Raw genomic sequence first — 20,729 nt, 5'->3', positions numbered from 1 at the left:
TTTATGAAAATGGATTGATGATTAATTTTTGTGTGTCTCAGCAGCTACAAATAATATGGGCATCCTACCAATTTTTCAGCTTTTATATTGCTTTGAAATTGTGCAAAGAACAATCTGCAACGACGTGCAAAACTATTAAGTCACTTTTGGCACATATAAGAACCAGACCGTTATAAGCTTTTGAGAATGAAAAAAAATCAAAAGGCAGTCTTGCTGTAACCAAGTACTAAAATCAGCACAAAGGAGGCAAAACAAATTCACTTTTGGCCAGTGTGAGGTTGTGCTCCACATGGATGGAAAGAGACAAGCATACGTTAGATCCATTGATGCTCATTACTTTGGCTTCCCAGAGTTGCTGTTCAAACTGTGTTGGTGGAGCCCACTCAAAGGGCCCACTTTATTAGATTGTGTTCCCTGATTCCTGTACATATCCTGTGCTTTCTTAGGAAGTATCATTTTTGAGTCATGAAGCTAAACAAATCAATGCAGGGCTCATACGTGGTGGGATGTAGAAGAGAATGGAAGCAATGTACATGCACCCTGTTAAGTTATACTATTAATTCAGAGAACAGATAGAAGTGATGTACAGATTATTAGTTCAGTTCTTTTCTATTACTGAAGCTACCATTTTCACTTGTTCCACCCAAAAATTGTTTTTAATGATGTAAATTAAATATGAAGTACATAAATATAATGGTTATAGTTGCATTTTTGTTAAAAATCAAATGTATATTTAGAAATCAATAATACAGTCAAAATGTTTTTGCTATATACAAAAATGAGAAATTATCTGAACGGATATAGTAAGACCACTAGACCTGTTATTTTTGTGCAAGGTACACAGATTAAGTAAAGTACAAATTGTTCAGAGACAGAACCAGAAGATTTGTGATATCATCTCACTGATATCGTTGTCTGATATATAATGAACTGATAGAGAGCAAATTAAAATGTTAAAATATATTTATAGGTACCTTACAAAAATGAAATTATCACTATGGTTTGTCATACATGAATTAACAGAATCAAGTCAAAGCAGGATTTATATTGTGTTTTTCTTTTTTGGGGGGGGGGGGGGGGGGGTGTTCATACCATTAATAAAAATTATATGGAGTCACCTGACTTCCTTCACCCTTTATATTTGTGCAGCTGCAGTTTTATCTTTCGGTTCTGGTATGTACCTATAATAGCACAGCTTCAAATAGTTAACTAAACCTGGGGAGAATTTGTTTACACATAGTATAGGGATGGGCAAAAATTTGACAAGCTATCTGATGAATGTAGATATTAACAAGTGCCAAATCAGTACGTGTTGAAAAGCGTCCACAGAGGATTTTATTAAAATGACCTGTATGGGTTCACATTGCAGGCTATGTTTGTTTCATACTAAAATAAACCAGCCATAATATCTGAACACAAGTTGGCTGTCTATCTATCTATCTATCTATCTATCTATCTATCTATCTATCTATCTATCTATCCATCTATCTCTCGAAAAAAGCATGTGGCAAAAAAGGTTTAATGTTGATAAATGTAAAGTTATGCACTTGGGGACTAAAAACATGTATGCATCATACATACTAGGAGGAGAACAATTTGGAGAGTCAGGGGTCGAGAAGGATCTGGGTGTTCTGGTAGATCATATAATTAATAAAAGCATACTGTGCCAAGCTGTAGTTTCAAAAGCAAGCAAAGACACCAGAGATAAACATCATCTTGCCCTAAAATAAAAAAAATAAAATAAATAAAAACAAAATTTTAATTAAAGCTTTAGTAACTGATATGAACTTATCTGGAATATACAGTTTAGTTTGGGCACTTGTCCATAATAAGGATATTGGAGAACTGGAAAAAGTGCAGAGAAGGGCAACCAAACTGAGGAAAGTTTAGCTGAACTTATTCTCTCTTGAGAAGGTTATGTGAGTGTTTTTTTGTTCTCCTGGTATCAGATATTGGTTCCTCATGCTAGGATACAACCTGGTATTTGTTCTCACATTAGTATTACAAGGCAATGGTTGCTGCCTCATCTGGTGCCAGAGTTGGGTTGTGGCCCTGCGGGTGGCTCCTAAGGTGCATACAGTCCCCAGTTTACATATTGTTCACAATGGGCCTGTTAGTAGTTGTTTGTCCATCCCTCAGTTTGCAGCTATTCTTACACAGATCAACCAGTTGAACTAAACCCCTAACACTGGTAAAATTACAAAACCTTGAGCTTTCCAGAGAAATGTAATTCAGTTTTCTGAGATGGTCAGTTTGGGTTCGTTTTTTCACTGAACTTTCCTAACAAAAGGAACCACCACCATTTATGATGGTTCTTTTTCTTCATTAAAAAGATTGTCAATTTATAGTTCACAGGTCTCCCTACAGATTTAATTTCTCAGCAATGGTCTAGAGCTCAGATACCTGCAAGATCTTGAATAGTGCAGACCATAGGGCCAGCCTCCTAGTTCACAGACAAGCTTCTATGTGGTTTTCATGCATGCTGTTTGGCCGATAACTATACCTTCTACATTTGGTCCCCTGACTAACCCATAACTTTTGATAACGAAATATGGTATCAGGTCACGTATAATTCTATCCCATTTCTCATGCCAGCCCACTGCTTTGGTTCCTTATCACTGATAGTATTTAAAAATCCAAGATACAGTATATCCCTAATAATTTAAGGGCAGCACCACAGATTCACTCACAGGAGAAATAAATGACAACTCATACATGACCTCCCCATCCCTGTCCACATTCAGCTTCCTCTTCACTTTACAGTCTATGACTAGTTTCTCTTTCAGTGGAACATTATATGCTTATACTTTTTCTTCCCTCCACCCTTAGCTATAATCAGTTCTCATTCTGCCTCCTCTTTCACTTGGGCATGATTAGCTTCTGCTCTACCTTTCACCTTAGCCACAGTCCTTTTCCCTTCTGTCCTCTTACTATGCTTAGTCCCAGTCTGCCTATTCTCTAAAAGCTCCATGATCAAATTATGTTCAAACTTCTGTATCCCTGTCTATGATCAGATGTCATTGCCTTTTCTCTCTTACCTCCAATCATATTTTGTTTTTGCCTTATGTTTGTCTTGCTATCCTTGATAATTAAAAAAGCTCATGCTCTTCATTTACCCCTGTCCTCATCTTCCCCATTCATGATCTTCTAAATTTGCTTTGTCTTTTTATCATTCTCCCCAGTACTTAATCAGCTCACACTCTGCCTCCTCTCTTTCCAGCCCTTTGCTTACTCTACCATCTCTGCCCCCCCCCCCGCCTTGTTCCCCATTAGCTGTTGCCCCTTCCCCCCTCTTTTACTGCCATAAAACTTCCACTTTATCTCCTTCATTTTCCTTGGTCCTCAACCAGTGACTGTCCTTTAGCCTCTGACTCTTGATAGATGAATCACGCAACATCCCTCTCAAATATTGAGCTTTATGCACCTGCTTCTGTTTCTAAGTAGACACCCAGATTCAGACAAGGCAAGGGGGAAAAGAATTGAAAGTGACAGTTGAGCTGCAGTGTGAGCACAATTGTTCAGTGTGTTATATTGTTAAGAAACTAGAATTATCCTGTCTTATTAACCACTTTATTATTTGCAGCATTTAAAAAAACAGCAATCCAAATGTTGGGTTCTTTGTAGAAAAAGAAAAACTCATCAGGAGTCAGCTTTGGATAGCACAGAGTCTCCATAATTATGGGTACTTTTGGGACAGACAGTAGCTGAACCCCTAGAGAAGAATGAATCGTTGTTGCATATAATGTAATTAAATGCTAATATGTGCCATTGGAAAGGTGAAATAATTCGGAATAATGTATGCTTTTTGTTTACGTTTATGTTTTGAAGAATTCAGGTTATTGCAATTCAGAATTAAACTACCAATTCTGTTAATGTGATATATATTATACGATATATAATGTGACATCAATAAACTAGTACTGTTTTCACATATTCTAGGCCACGAGTACAAGACGCTGCAGTATTTATTGTTCTCATGCAGGCTACTTCTTGAAGTCTGATCTGTATCTCCTTAATATAGATAAGGACCAATGCTGTATTACTTAATAAAACAAGGAAAACCGTGCCAGTGCTTATTACTAAGGAATGTGTCAGTGTCTGTGTCAAAGACCATCTGTTGTTTTCCTTTTATGTGTCCAAATATGTCTTGACTTTGATCATAAGAGGGAAGCAGATTTGCTCATTTTGAACATGGTACAGGTGCAGAAGACTGGCAATTGATTTACTAAAAGTCAACAAAGCTGTTCACTTTGCTAGAGAAGTTGCACTTTGCAAGGGAATTTTCCCCAAAGCTTAGGTTATGAGATGAAGCTCTACTCACTTCCATCATCCAATCATATACAAGCAAAAATGCTGTTCTTTTTTACTTTTCTTGCATCTGATTGGGTATTTTAAAAAAAATGAAATTTCACCACTTTCACTAAGCTCCAAGGCAAATTCCCTTGTAAACTACAATCCTTTGCAAAATGAACATCCCATTTGCTGATATTAAATCAAACCTTATATCACTGGAGAAACAGTGGATTTACTTGATTAGAGAGGCGTTGCCTTTGTAAACCATACTGAAAATATCATAACTATTGTTGAGTTGTGGTGGTGGCAGCTATACATACTTATTTCCAGGCTCCTCAGGTCTTGTGCCTGCAAGCGGTGGATGCAGGGGAGAGGAGAGAGCGCTGCAACTACGGCTAGTAAAATCTGGAGCAGTGATGTCACCCACAGGCTTCAATGGCCCTCTCCCCTGAAGCCACATTGGCTGACACAGGAGCCAGATCATATGACAGGACCTGAGTGGCCTGGGTATAGGCAGGCATGGATATCTTTCTTACACAAGTTAGTTAGCATAGATGTTGGGAGAAGGAGAGGACAATTTTAAGCCTAGTTAGGCATAACCTGGAATAACTTCACAAACATCTAAATACACAAACTAAATATGATCTGCCAAAGTATTTGTGTCACTGTCCATCCAATCCTGAAATTTACACAGTTTCTCATACAACACAATCCTGATTTTTTTTTCTCATGCAGTTATGTAAGTCCTCATGCACACTGGATGTTTTTACAGCGGCTGTTTTTGGCTTTTGACATTTTTTTTCTACAGCCAGTAAACCCCCCAGCATGTTATCCTATGTGTCCATGCACACATATACTGTAATCAACGTTTTTTGGCTGGAAAACAAACCCAGAACTAGTGGGTTTCTAGAGGAGTTTTTTTAGCTGTAAAAAAGCTCTAATGCTGCAAAACGCAGTAAAACGTGGCAAACTGACGTTTTTGGACTTTTTTTTACCTTAGCTAAACGCTAATGCAAAAATGCTAAAAAACACTGAAAAACTCACGTTTTTAACGTTACTTTACACAGCTAATGTTACCAACGTTATAAAAACGCCCAGTGTGCATGGAGCCTAAGATTTACAGGTGTTGTGCAAGTGAATGGAGAAGCAGCATATTAATGGGCTCATCACTCTGCTCACTCATTCTATCAAAATATCCTTTTTTTAGTACATGAGCACTGCAATGTAACTGATTGACTCCTTATTTTGTTTATTCTTTTCTCGGTCAGAACTCACAGTGTAGTGCTGTACAGTGAATTGAAAGCCACCCCCTTCACTTCACACACACACTCTCTCTCTCTCTCTCTCTCTCTCTCTCTCTCTCTCTCTATCTCTCTCTCGTACCTGTTTGGCTGGAAGCTAATCAATCAAACCAACAGCATAATTTTAGGTTGTAGGTAGAAACTGAAACATGCATGGAAAAACCTTAAATAATGACTATTTTCTGAAACAAAAGAGACGTTTGGGAATTAAAAAGAAAACCAAACACATATACTCACCTAGGTGGATGCAGTACCGATTAGATTCAATCTGATGCTACAGCTGTCCCACGCTACCTCTAAGACTAAGAACTGAGCAATCAAGGACTGCTGTTTGCTCAGTTCTCTGTCTTCACTGCTGTGGGGAGGGGAAGGGGCAGTAGCGACTGTCTCAGACTCTTAGTACCGCTCTGAGAGACTGAGCTAACTGCCAGTCCAGGCATCTGGGTGAATCTGGACATCGGGGATCTCATTAGAGCTTGGACCAGCTCAGTAACAGCAGCCGACCGCGGGCTTTCGCAGAACTTAGTGCAGTCCTGCGACCTACAAAATAGCTTTAGCCCTTCTTCTCATTTACACCATGTATAATAAAATGGGGAAGAATTTTAACTTCTTTTAGGGCTGGAATGCTGTATCCGTGCTGAAAAGATATTTAGGCAGATTTTACATAGTTATAAATGCTCTCTGTGCCCCAAGACATTTATCTTCCTGTTCCGTCTGACACTTGGACAAGAAATTAAGTGAAATCTCTTCAGCAGAAAAGGACATAAAATACAGGCAGGGCTTCTGCAGTTTCCTTATTCTACTGGAACATTTGTTTTTTTATTGCTGTCCCCATAGGAGTATTTTTCTTCACTTTTTTCATCAAATAGACAGGAAGGGGGAAAACAGCTCCAAAATAGTTAATCGTTCTGATCTTTTGAAGTGGGTCTTTAAAGAGTGGTTTGTCAAATGGATTTCTGGCAATTCAGACCTCAGATCTTTCTAATCTTATGTCTTTAAAATGATAATTTAGTGTGACTTGGCCATTTAGAAATTTTGTAAACAATCTTGTTAGGTTCAAGCTTTCATAAAAATAATCTACATTAGAATGTTCCAGTGCTACAGAATTTGTTTAGAAATGCTTGGTTTTAATCAGTTGTCATTCGTACACTATGTTATCTTAAGCACCACTTGAGTCACATGGGACCAAAGCAAGGTTCTCCAATGTGGTCAGTATTGACCCCCCCAAATATAATAGGACTAAGGCAAGGGTGCTCAAACATTTGAAGAGCACGAGCCAGGTAGGTGATTTGGTAATCGGTCGCAGGCCACAATAAAATGGTTTCGAATTTCAAATTTTAGATTTTGAGTAGCACAATGAAGATTTTAAACAACAATCAGGATCATCATTTTCCATGGGACCAATCCCTATTGGATACCCACTGTTTAATCACAATCACAAAAATCATATTTTTTATTAACCAGATCACAATCCCAGTTTTGCGTGTGACCAGCTAGAAAAGTTCTGAACCAGTGTTGCAGCCTTCACTATATAAGGGTCTTTTTGCCAAAATAAGGACTGTGGATAATCTAAACAAAAAACAACAGACCAAAGAAGCGCATACCCCAGCAGCGCAATACATTTTTTTATTATGCAAAGATAAAATGTCACATAATGCAATCACATGCTCCTGAAATGACACCAAGCTCATCACACAACTGTGAAAATTCCACCTTCAGAACACCTGTATGGATGCCGCTAGATGTAATCCCTTCTGCTAAAGGCTCCTTTCCCCATATCTGTCTGTTAGGATGGAAAGAGAAGAGCAGGGAGCTGGTCACAATAGCGGCTTGTGTATGACAGCTGCCAGGCATATGGAGGTCCAGCAATCATTCAGTAGAACTATGTGTATCTGAAGAAGGCTGTGTGGGTTGCCATAGGTTTGAGGTCTTCGGATACATAAAATGGCTCCGCAGGCCATGGGTTAAGCATGCTTGATCTAAGGAGTTGCTAAATTGCTTAGATTAAAATAGGGTCAGTAAATGCCTGAGAGTCAACATGTGGTCGATAAATGATGGAAGGTCAATTGGGGTCAATTAATCTTTTGAGGTATCTATAGACCTCCACCCTAGTCCCTTGTCCTAAAGATGATGTGTCCAGTAGCTAGACAGTGATACCCAAGGTTTGATGGTCAGCTGCCAGCGAGAGCAGTCAGTAATCAGCTTTATGTTGTTTTTGTTACCGGGCTCATTTATCAGCTTGCTTTGCATTGCATTTCTGTGATCTTACACCCTCCCTCTTCCAGATAGGATATACAGTTGTGTTCAAAATAATAGCAGTGTGTTGAAAAAAGTGAATAAAGCTCAAAATCCTTCTAATAGCTTTTATTTCCATACACACAAATGCATTGGGAACACTACACATTCTATTCCAAATCAAAACATGAAGAAAAATATATCAAATTTGTGTTGTTCCTCTAAAGAAATTGAAGAAAAGTGAATATTAGACTGTTCAAAAAAATAGCAGTGTTTGTATTCTTTACAAACTCAAACATTCACTATATAAACTGAAAAATGTTTGAAGATTTTGCTTTCCTTTGAATCACCTAATTAATATTTAGTTGTATAAGCACTGTTTCTGAGAACTGCTGTACATCTGTGTTGCATGGAGTCAACCAACTTCTGGCACCTGTGAACAGGTATTCCAGCCCAGGATGATTGGACTACATTCCACAGGTTTTCTCTATTTCGTGTTTTGCCTCAGAAACTGCATTTTTTATGTCACCCCACAAGTTTTCTATTGGATTAAGATCCAGGGATTGGGCTGGCCACTCCATAACGTCAATCTTGTTGGTCTGGAACCAAGATGTTGCACGTTTACTGGTGTGTTTTGGGTCGTTGTCTTGTTGGAACACCCATTTCAAGGGCATTTCCCCTTCAGCATAAGGCAGCATAACCTCTTCAAGTATTCTGATGTATTCAAACTGATCCATGATCCCTGGTAAATAGGCCCAACACCGTAGTATGAGAAACATCCCCATATCATGATGCTTGCGCAACCATGCTTCACTGTCTTCACAGTGTACTGTGGCTTGAATTCAGTGTTTGGGGGTCGTCTGACCAACTGTCTCCGGCCACTAGACCCAAAAAGAACAATCTTACTTTCATCAGTCCACAAAATGTTGCGCCATTTCTCTTTAGGCCAGTCAATGTGCTCTTTGGCAAATTGAATCCTCTTCAGCACATCTTTTTTTCAACAGTGGGACTTTGCAGGGGCTTCTTGCAGATAGCTTGGCTTCACATAGGCGTTTTCTAATTGTAACAGTACTCACAGATAATTTTAGACATTCTTTGATCTTCCTGGAGCTGATTGTTGGCTGAGTCCTTGCTATTTTGGCTATTCTTCTATCCATTCGAATGGTAGTTTTTCGCTTTCTTCCACGTCTTTCAGGTTTTGGTTGCCATTTTAAAGCATTTGCGATCATTTTAGCTGAGCAGCCTATCATTTTCTGCACTTTTTTATATGTTTTTTCCTCTCCAATCAACTTTTTAATCAAGGTACGCTGTTCTGAACAATGTCTGGAACGACCCATTTTCCTCAGAATTTTAGAGAGAAATGCACTGTAACCAGCATGTACAACATTTGCTGCCTTCCTTCCTTAAATAAGGGCAATAATTGCCACCTGTTTTTCAAAGAATGAATGACCTCACTAAAAGAACTCCACACTGCTATTATTTTGAACATGCCCCTTTCAATTAGTGATTCAATTACACAGAATCAGCAGCATGCATGTCATGACTGTTGGGTCTGTTGGATTTCTATTACTCTACTACACCTGCTAGTAAATTATTTGCCATGTAGAAATATAATTTCTACCAAAAACAGTGATTGATCAGGTTAGTGATGTCTGACTGCTATTATTTTGAACACAACTGTATGTAGATGTTCATGTCCTCTATTGAGCATACTCCCCTACTTCAAACTCTCTTGGAGAGCCTGTGAGTACACCCTACTCAGATTCTTTTAGAGAGCCAGTGAGTACACTCATTGCGAGAGTAATAATGCCAAAGAACTAATTGCTATATATTTACTAAATACTCAACAATCATCATGGCAGCTGCTGCTACCAAGTGGAAGTGTTGACAATACTCACAAGTATATTATTGTTATCTATTATTACTACTATTATCATTATTTGTAGTTGATGAGGTGAAGAGCCTAAGAGCTTGGGTACCCCTGGACTAAAGCCATCACAACATCTGGCAGGAGAAAAACTGCTTAAAAATGGGCCATTTATTGCACACACATTTAGGCGCATTTAGGCACATCAAGTGTTCAAGCTTTAATGGATTCCATTGGCCAGATTAGTAATTTATTCTGGCCGTTGCATTAATGTTCAAGTGCGCCTAAACACATCTAGCATTTAGGCATGTTTAGATGCTTTTACATGCATTTGGGAACATTCAGTGTTTTTTCTGTTTTTCAGCTCCTCTCCTGAACGCACTTTTGATTATTTTTCTTTCAGCCTGTAAATGCTACTCTTCTAATGTGCCTTTAAATGCCTATGTGTGCATGGACACATTAGCAAACATAGAGGTGCTTTTATAGGCTGAAAGTAAAAATGGCAAATGATTGTAAACGCAGTGTTTTTTGAACCCAGCCTGCCTAAAGCCTTAAGAGCTTGGTTTTGATACAAACAATATTATATTTTTTAATTTTAATATTGCTAACAGTTTATTTTTTGATGTGTGAATACTTATGACTGTAATGGAAGGAGAGGTCTCAGCTGATGTTTTTTCATTCATTGGTATGTGAGTACACCATGCACAAATTTAGACTTCTTTTTCTGACCCTCTAGAAATGTTGATGTCATGGCCACAAGCTTAATATATGTGTGAATTAACAAATTAGAATATCAGGCATCTAAAGCTCTCTAGGAATGGTGTTAAATGCAAAACAGACATATCAGCATTAGTGCAATGTAATCAGATCTTTTTAAGTTCATATTCTTGAGTCTATATAATAGTTTCTATCATCATCTATTATGCAGACATGTTATTAAAACATTTTGACTTCATGTAAAGCGGTAGTAAAAAAAAAAAAGGTTTTCCCGTGCTAGATAAAGGCAAATGTGCATTGCATACTAGCACATTGGGCACAATTCACTAAAGCTTATCGCATGAGTTAAGTCAGTCACATGACCACATATCGCATGAGATAGTGAAAATGTCAATTCACTATCGCTAGTATGCGGTATTTACTGAAAATAGCAAAAACACTCCGTAAATACTGCATAAAAAGACCTTAAAGTCAATTCACAAAAGGAAATAATTAAATGCATGCAATAATTAAGTGGGGAACCCCGCTGACAGCTGCAACTTTAACGCATGGTTTTCACTACTAAAATAACGCATGACTTGATAAAATAACTCCTGCGGTATTTTAGTAGCGTTTTTTAATTAATTCAAACTTTTTTTTTAAAGTGCTGTGCGATATCCTACCGCATACTTGGATGCGGTAAGATACCGCTTAGTGAATTGTGCCCATTATGTAAAACTTACTTTAAACAAAGCCCTCCAATGGTGCGTTGTCATAGCTGCCAAGGCTTCCATCCATCTCTTGGTCCTTCTTCTGGGTTTGCGGGCCCCAGCGACATGAATGACTGGGCTGGAATGATGTCACTCCTGCGCATGTGCGGGAGTCACTTTTTGCAGCACACAGCTCTGAATGAATGGCACGGGCATGCCGTTCCTTCAGAGTGCATGCGCCGGTGCTCTACACAGGTAAATATTGACAGTACCTACAGGTAAGCCTTGTTATAGGCTTACCTGTAGATATAGGTTAAAAAACAGACTTTACTACCACTTTAAGTGATATATCGCCTCAAACTGTTTTAACCTCCCTGGCGGTATGATTATTTCAGATTTTTGGTGCTGAAAGCGGTACCATTTTTTTGCATGGAAATATGTATTTTTTTTATTGTAGGCTGTAATTTTTAGGAAAAACTCACTGAAATCTGTCCGAACAAGAGTCTAGACAACATCCCGGGTATGACAAAATTTGAAACACAAAATCATAAATTATAATTTAATAAATAATCATAAAAATAATAAAAAATTTAATTCAATAATATAATCAAACCAAAAACACTGAAATGTGAAATAGAGCGCCAAGTTCGCACATTGCTGAGCTCAGTCGCAAAATCGCTTTCAGTTTCTGATGACGAATTTCCCCCACGAATCATTATCACTCAATTCTGTAAGTGGTTCTGATTTACTATCGCTGTTCTCTAGCTGATCTAAACCCGCTTTTGACCTAAAGGGACACTTTTTGGACGCCATGGACATTTCTCAGTTTCCAGGCAGAAAGAACAGACAAAATGCAGGCAGGGCGCAGGACAAAGCACTAGGGACAATATGTATGTGAAATAGGTTGAAACAGCAATGTTTTACTGTGTAAAATGAAAAAAAAAAAAAATGACATTTTTTAAAATTTTTAAATTTCCCGCCGCCGGCGGCGGCGGCGCCCGTACGTCCCGACGTCCCAGGGACAGGACACAGAAGCCGGATGCCGGCATCGGCCGGAGGAGATGGCCGGGGACACTGCAGGGGACACATCGTGGGAGCGCAGGGTAAGGTAAGTGAAGAACACATGCCGGAGCAGTGCCGCATGGTATTCCCGAGTGTAGCTCGGGGTTACCGCTCTTGGTACTGAAATGTTACCCCGAGCTACACTCGGGAATACCGCCAAGGAGGTTAATGACAAATAGACCTTGAAGTGAATTTCCACTTGGGAAATAAAGAGAAACATAACTATATTGAACTAACAAATAAAATAATGACATTATCAGAACAAAATTTAATTTTTGTTCAATGTAGTTGTTTCTGTTTTTTTCTTTCTCTCTAGAATTGATTTTAAATTAGACTGTATAATTTTTCCAAACCCTCCAACTATCAATATTCCTGGTCGGTCCTGAAGCAGCAGTTGAAACTGCGAAACGCGTAGACCATTGAGAAAACACATACAGCTATGCATTGCAAGAACTGTGATGGTTGTATGCTATGTATAGTTTGATACTTTGTCTAGATTTTACAAATATTTTAATAAAATTAATTTTTTTTCTATCAAATGGTTATTGTTGTACAATGTGGCTACCAGCGGTATATTTAAAGTTCCACATACCCATACACTCTCTTTGCTTGAATTTTAGGATGAACTCATGTTCTAAGCACATTCTGAATATCTCACATCTCAATACCTCTAGTGTTCACATTTTAAGGGGGTTCTCTGCTATCAATATAAAAGAGTCTTCTTCCTGCCCAAGCCCCCATTAAACAGCACCCACCATCTTGCTACTGATTACATTACTTAGTGCAGCAGGTTCGAACTACTGAATTGCAGAATATATTTTTATGCTCAGAATGAGTAGAATATGTTTGGTTTGATGAATTTTATGTTATTTGTTGTTTAAACAAAACAGTAAATCTTACCTGTTAAAAAAGGACATTTTAACCTCTGACTTTAATAGCAGAGTTTACATGCAGCTGGCAAAAGAAATATGAATGACAGCACTTTGCACCAGTAATACCAGTAATAGAGATATGGTGGGATGTCTCTGTGTGCTACGTGGAGAGAGTCTTAACACATAGGGGTTGATTGTCTAAAGACAAATAGAATGTTTGCTTTTCCAAGGGAAGTTAAACTTTGCAAGGGAATTCTCCCCAGAGGTTAGTGAACAAGTTGAAGCTCTGCTGATGAAGCTCACAATTAATTGGGTATTCTTTTTAATGTCTGGAGAAACATCCCTTGCAAAATGAACAGCCTATTTGTCTTTAGTAAATCAACCCCATAGGGTATTCTTAGCTTTCCAGGAAATCCCATAGAAATGAGCCAGGTGTACAGAAGTGAGAAGGTTTCTTGTACGTAACAGAAATTGAAACTATTATCTAGTATACATGTGTACAGGAAATATAGTATACATACTATGTACATACCAATAATGTAAAATCTACTTGTTTCAGGGTTAATGTCTGTGGAGGCAAGTGCTGTCATGGTTGGAGTAAATCAACTGGATCTGAACGATGTACAAAACGTAAGTATTCAGTTCCAACTGACCCCTTATCTTCATATAGAAATCCTGTAATAACATTTTAGATGTGAAACATAATAAACAAACTCTATTGTTGTGGCTTAACCCCTCCACTGTCTGAACCAGTTTGGATTTTTTGCACATGTCTAAAAAATCTTTTTAGACGTAGAAAATAAAATGGTAGTTCCAATTTTTTTTGTCACATGATGTTAGTTCCACAGTTTAGGAAAGGCAAACTTTCAGGAAAAATACTTTTTATTAAAATATATATTTTTTTACATTTTGGATTTAGTAAGGGAGGGTTATAACCCCAGTCAGATTTTTTTTTGCCAGGTGTTTCCTATTCGGGAGATTTCCTTTACTTCATGTCACATGGCTAAAACAGGAAGTGAGAAGAAATCCCTCCAAAGAGAGAGAATCCTGGGGCATGATCATGGTCACCAGAACAAGTTTTCACCGCTATTACTGTTCTGGTGTCAGCCCAAAATTTGGGATTTTCTTTTACGTTCATTTTCAGTGATAATGGTAAACAAGACAAATACAGAGGGTGAATCTCCCTAATGGGGATACAGACAGCAATAAAAACTGAACAGATGTTCTAATAGCTTCCCATTCTATCCAAACTAAAAAAAGTTTTGCCCTTCATTACACTTTTAACAAAAACGTCTGTGTTAATATTCTAAAGCAGGGGTCTCTAAACTTTCTAAACAAAGGGCTAGTTTACTGTACATCAAACTTTCGGGGGGCCGGATTGTGGCTATTGGGAGTAGAAATTGGCCTGGCATCAGTGGGCGTAAACAATATATCTTTGGTATTACGGGGAGGAATAGTGCCCCTTCACTAGTGTAAGTGGTAGGAATAGTGTCCAATTGTGTCAGTGGGAGGAATAGTGCCCCATCATTGGTGTCAGTGTGAGGAATGGTGTCCTATTGTGTCAGTAGGGGGAAATAGTGCCCCATCAATGGTGTCAGTGGGAGGAATAGTGCCCCATCATTTGTATCAGTGGAAAGAATAGTGTCCCATTGTTGGTGTCAATGGGAGAAATAGTGCCTCATTGTTGTCAGTAGCAGTAATTATGCCCAATTGTTGGTGGGAGGAAGGGAATAGTGTCTTGTATCAGTGGGAGGAAAAGTGCCCCTAGGGCCGAATAAAGGTAAGCAAAGGGCCACATTCGGCCCCCAGGCCGCAGTTTGGAGACCACTGTTTTAAAGGCATCACAGAATATATTAAACAACGCATTAAACCTAGTTGCTCAGATGATATTTAGTGTGTATTGGTTAATTTGACACTTGCTCTAAAACTGATTTGCTTACATAAATCATTTTTGCAATGTTTTTAAGAGCATTTGTTGATGGACTTTTGTTTGTGTCACACTGGTGTTGCATTCCTTTACAAGTCTATGAGAATGTACAACCAAGTACCTCACTCACTGCTCACGAGATTGCAAATCATTTCAAAAACAAGATTGACGCAATTCATAGGGGCATTGCCACTGCACAGACATCCATCCCACTTAGCATACTTTATACTAAACCTCCCTCAACACTTTCCTCTTTTGACCTTGCTACTACCGAAGAGGTCACTAAGGTTTTCTCAGAAGCCTGTCTCACTACGTGCCCCCTGGATCCTGTCCCCTCACAACTACTACGGTAACCCTCTTCTTCCATCCTATGCTCCCTCACTCACATCTTCAATCTCTCCCTCTCTAACCTTCCCCTCCCCTCTAAAGCATGCACACTTCACTCCCATACTTAAAAAGCCCTCCCTGAACCCCACCAACCTGAACAACTTAAGACCCATCTCCCTGCTGCCATTTAGCTCTGAACTCCTAGAATGCTTAGTCTACAATCACCTGAGCTCCTACCTCACTGACAACAACCTTCTTGACCTTTTACAGTCTGGCTTTCGCTCACTACACTCCACTGAAACTGCCCTACTAAAACTCACTAATAATCTACTAACTGCTAAAACCAATGGCCACCACTCTGTACTCTTACTACTTGACCTCTCTGCGGCTTTTGATACGGTTGACCATCCCCTCCTCCTCAAAAAACTCCACTCTCTTGGTCTCAGAGACTCTGCTCTCTCCTGGTTCTTTTCCTACCTATCGCAGCGCTCCTTCAGCGTTACCTATAACGCTGCCTCCTCTTCACTCCCTCTTTCTGTAGGGGTCTCTCAAGGTTCTGTCCTTGGACCCCTTCTCTTCTCCATCTACACCTCCTCCCTTGGTCACTTGATAAACTCCCATGGCTTTAAGTACCATCTCTATGCTGATGACACACAAATCTATCTTTCTACCCCTCACCCCTTCAGTCTCCTCTCGCATTACTAACCTACTAAGCGACATATCAGCATGGATGTCACTCCATTTCCTCAAACTCAGTCTTTCCAAAACTGAGCTCTTAGTATTCCCTCCAGCCCGTGCCCCCTCCCCTGACTTCTCCATCAAGATCAATAACACAATCATCAGTCCCTCCCCTCATGCCAGGGTACTAGGTGTAATCCTAGACTCAATTGTCCTTTCACCCCCAAATCCAATCACTGTCCAAATCTTGTAGACTTCACCTCCGCAACATCTCCAAGATACGCCCGTTCCTAACCTCGGAAACCACTAAGCAACTTATTCACTCCCTTGGTATATCTCTCTTTGACTATTGCAACTCCCTCCTCATTGGCCTACTGAATCGCAGGCTATCCCCTCTTCAGTCTATCATAAATGCTGCTGCCAGACTCATCCACCTTACTAACCGTACTGTATCTGCCACTCCTCTCTGCCAATCCCTCCACTGGCTTCCCATTGCCCAACGGATAAAATTCAAAACATTAACAATAACATATAAAGCCATTTATAACTCTGACCCAAATTACATCAATGATCTTGTCTCTAAATATCACCCAAACCGTACTCTCCGCTCCTCGCAAGACCTCCTGCTCTCTAGCTCCCTTGTCTCCTCCTCCCATGCTCATCTCCAGGACTTTTCCAGAGCTTCCCCATCCTCTGGAACTCTCTACCCCAATTTACCAGACTATCGCCTACTCTGCTCACTTTTAGGTGATCTCTGAAAACCTATCTCTTCAGGGAAGCCTATCCTGCCCTCAGCTAATAATGGAATCTTCTACTTCCTACCAGTCCATCGCCCACAGTTACTACCTTTTGTACCACTAGCCCCTCCCTCGTAGATTGTAAGCTCCAAGGAGCAGGGCCCTCCTTTCCCTCGTGTATTGAACTGTATTATTGCTGTATTGTCTCCCTTTCTATTGTAAAGCGCTGAGCACACTGTTGGCGCTATATAAATCCTGTATAATAATAATAACTAGAAACAGGTCACTTGTCAATGATTTGTGAATGATCTCAGAAGCATCTCAGACACATCAGTGGGAGCTATTGGCAATCAATCACAGCCAGTGAGGAGGGAGCGGGGGTGGGGCTGAGCCAACCTCTGTGTGTCCTATAGACATACAGAGGCGGCTTGGGAGTGAGCAGCTTGCTCTGGGGGCACTCAGAAGGGGGTAGAAGCTAGAAGTGCTGGCAGGGGACCCGAGAAGAGGAGAACCAGGGCTGTTTTGTGCAAAACCGTTACACAGAGCAGGTAAGTATGATTTTTTTTTAGTTTAAAGATTTAAAAAAAGAACCTTCAAAACCACTTGAAGAAAAACTATGAAATGGTTAATCACTCTCTGAGCCTGAAACTTTTTCACTATTAGAGGCCATCAGATTATACGCCTGTTCCACAATGTAACATTTGCATTCCATTTTTATTTTAAAAAATTGCGGAAAATCTAAACTACCTGCAATTAACCTCCTGATCAATTACCTATGATACAAACAAAAAGAAATTCTAATTATCATAAACAATTAACCGAACAATCCAATAACCATAACTAATCTTTGAAAATCTAAACAACAAAGGAAAGTAAATTAGGCAGGAAATCTAAGTATAATGATTTAGGGAATCTAAGTTCACCTGATGCTCATATGCAGCAAGGGGTGCAGCCAAATCTTCAGGCAAGTCAATCAAATTTGCAGAAACACTCTTCCAATAACCACCATAATTGGCTGTCATGATGATCACATGATTTGAAACCGTGCTGTTAATTTCCTGATCATTAGTCTGACACCTGCAGCTGTCTGCAGCAGTAAAGTCACAGACCTAGCAGACTTTTCCTTTACATTTAAATGAAATTCTTTCAATTGCAAACTACAATACACTAGTACAGGTCAAAAGGGAGCAAAAGTTACCTACCTATTGAGAAATACTTTGAAGACTAAATTCACCTTTTCAAGAAAATTGCCTATGCAGTCTAAGTCTAAATAGAAAAAAAATGCTGTGCAGCTTTCTTGAAACTGTCGTTAAGAAAACTCCCATAGTTAGCATTCCCTTGTCTTGCTTTGTTGTTAGAGCACTCTATCCATTTGGCGCTGGCCACTGGCATGATAGGAGTTAGCATTCTCCCTCGGTCTACGTTGGTGCAGCTTGGGGAAAGAGAGCATGGGGGAGAGTGCTCGCTCGTGATGTCAGGGTGAACTCCCAAGTCTGGAGCCTTCTAGCTACAAGACAAGATGGGGAATGATAACTGTGGCTAGAGTTTTTTGGCTAGGCTTCCAGGGAGGTTGGGGGGGGGGGGGGGACCAGATGGCTTACACATGTGGCACTTGTATTAATCAATTTTTCCAAGTCGCAGGTTTTTTTTTTTAACCTACTGTAGCCCCTTGACTGTATAGCCATTTTTTTTTTAAAAAGTGAACCTAGTTTTTAAATTTCCATGATTTTCAGCAATATAATACAGTGAGCTGCAGATGGCACTGTTGCTTAGGTTGTCTATTGAAACCAAATCTAAAGCGCGGTTTTTACTGTACGCTGAGAAGCTGGCAATGTCTTTTACTATGAAGAAACAAATCTTGGAGTCAATTAATAATTGTTTATCATGACTTAGAATTGATTTCAGCAAGCAAGTAGAAATACACACTCAAACACCACTTGAACAAGGATTTTAAATCTCTAATAATACATTACAGACCACAGGGCATAACGGAAACTGCTCTGTGAGATAAATTCTTATCCATTTTTACTTGTTTTTTGTAACTAAGTAGGACATGAGAAAGGAACAAGCTATATTGGTGGTGCCCAATTAATGGGGATTACTAATTGAGTTTTTCATTTCTCTCAATGAAGATTTACTTTTTAATTACTTTGCACATTTCCTGTAAATATCTGAACTCAATTTATTTCACAGAAAATTTTATTGAAAATATAGATTTTTGCAGTTATGTATTCAAATAACAATGAAAACTGCGCTACAGGCAAAACCCCAAAAAATACCAATTACACCGCACTCATATGTATATGTACCTAGGGATCGGCAACACGTACATATAGTGCTTGTTGTTAAGATGGCTGCCACTGCCCCGAAATCAGAAGCTGTCTTGCACTCCAGGGATAGGATTGGATGGGATGTGATGTATCGGATGAGGAACACTGCTTCAACTAGTTTCATCTGTAATTGGACATCTTCAGGAGAGCCCCAACACCCTTGGCACATTTTAGTTGTGTCGTTGTCTGATTGAATTTTGGCTTGCCCACGGGGTATTCTGCACTCTGTGAGCCCTCACAGCACAACACATTTCGGCCTTTAACTTTTCTTTCCAGTGTATGCACTGGAAGCTGGATGATTATCTGCAAGACATTTTTTTTGTTCCACTTTATACAAAATGCATGTTTTGTCAGATATATTAAAACTGGATTGCTACTTTTAGGTTTTATAGGGAGATTTTGCCTCCAGTACTGAATTTATCTGAACAGAACATAACCAATTGCGGACTGCGCACTGTACATAAACGTTGACAGCGTAGGCCCGCTGTGCTGGATCATAAAAGTACGTGATCCAGCATTTTCAAGTAGGGGGTGTGTGCGCACGCCCCCTGCCCCAGCTGTGCTGTAATTCGTGGAGCGAATAATAGAATAGAACTCTGTGTTAGTAAACAACACAGAGCTCTCTACAGACAGTGACGATGTGCATTTTTGTTCTCCCTGCAAGGCAGGGATTAAAGATTGGCACATAGCTTAGTAAAAGCACCACACAGTAAACACAATAAACATTTTTAGGCCCACATTTAACCCTTTGATTGCCCCTATTAACCCCTTCCTAGCCATTGTCAGTTACTGTTAAATTGTCTGCCTCACTATCATAGTCCCATAGTTTGTAGATGCTATAACTTTCACACAAACCGATTAAAATGCGCTTACTGGGATTTTATGTAGCAGAATACATTTTGGCCTAAATTTATGAAGAAATTTGATTCTGTAAATTCTTTTATTGGATATATTTTATAGCAGAAAGTAAAAAATACTTCTTTTTTTGGTCTTTTTTTGATTATTTCAAAATAATAAAAATCCTAGTGGTGATCAAATACCACCAAAAGAAAGGGTCTGTAGGTGGGGGGCTTATAGGAATCCAAAAGTCCTGTTTAATAAAAAAAAGCCCCCTCCACCCCCACATGTTGACAACATGTGTCTTGGTATGATTCAGGGAGGGAGGGGCACATGCTGCCCCCCCTTCAAGGCCACCCAGTCTGTATTCTCAGGTAAGGGTCTAGTATGGATTTTGGGGAAAACCTTGGGCTTTGTTTTTCTTGTTTGTTGTGTAAGGGTCACCCTTAAATCCATGCCATGCTCAAAGGGTCTGGTATGGAATTTGGAGGGGGGGGGGAGGGCTATGCTTTTTTTTTATGGGTTCCTGCCTAAAACTCATACCAGACCTGCTTGTTAGGATGATGGCAGGTGCTGGCTCCCCAACAACCAGGAGTAGGCTGTCACATGTAGCTATGGAGAATCATTTGCCCAAACACCTATTAGTTTAGCCATTCGCAAAAGATTTTACATACTTATTACACATTATTTCCTCTGCTGGTCGACTATCCTTAGCCTGAAGTGTTAGGCTATTTTACAAGGGTTTTCAAGTCAAACTGGGACCTTTGACTTTAAATAATAAAAGAACTAATTTCAAGGAGTGGATACTGCTTTTAGTTTTCGACATACTCCCCTGCTACATTTATACACTTATCTCA

At 39.5% G+C, this 20,729-nt stretch overlaps 1 protein-coding gene across 4 annotated transcripts in view; it reads left to right on the top strand.

Annotated features, from left to right (window-relative positions):
• Positions 1 to 20,729, top strand: part of LTBP1 (latent transforming growth factor beta binding protein 1) — a 496,680-nt gene that overhangs the window by 43,016 nt on the left and 432,935 nt on the right. For all 4 annotated transcript variants that reach the window (XM_089690181.1, XM_089690179.1, XM_089690180.1 and 1 more), the window contains exon 2: positions 13,596 to 13,666. In XM_089690181.1, coding sequence (XP_089546307.1) covers positions 13,596 to 13,666 — 71 coding nt within the window. The remainder of the gene's footprint in view (positions 1 to 13,595; positions 13,667 to 20,729) is intronic.

Source organism: Staurois parvus, unplaced genomic scaffold, assembly GCF_062004578.1.
Source record: "Staurois parvus isolate SC_StPar_1 unplaced genomic scaffold, SC_StPar_1.0 ptg000520l, whole genome shotgun sequence".
In the NCBI taxonomy this organism is placed as follows: domain Eukaryota; kingdom Metazoa; phylum Chordata; class Amphibia; order Anura; family Ranidae; genus Staurois; species Staurois parvus.
The sequence above is the reverse complement of the archived record's forward strand: the minus strand, read 5'-3'. Positions and strand labels throughout refer to the sequence as shown.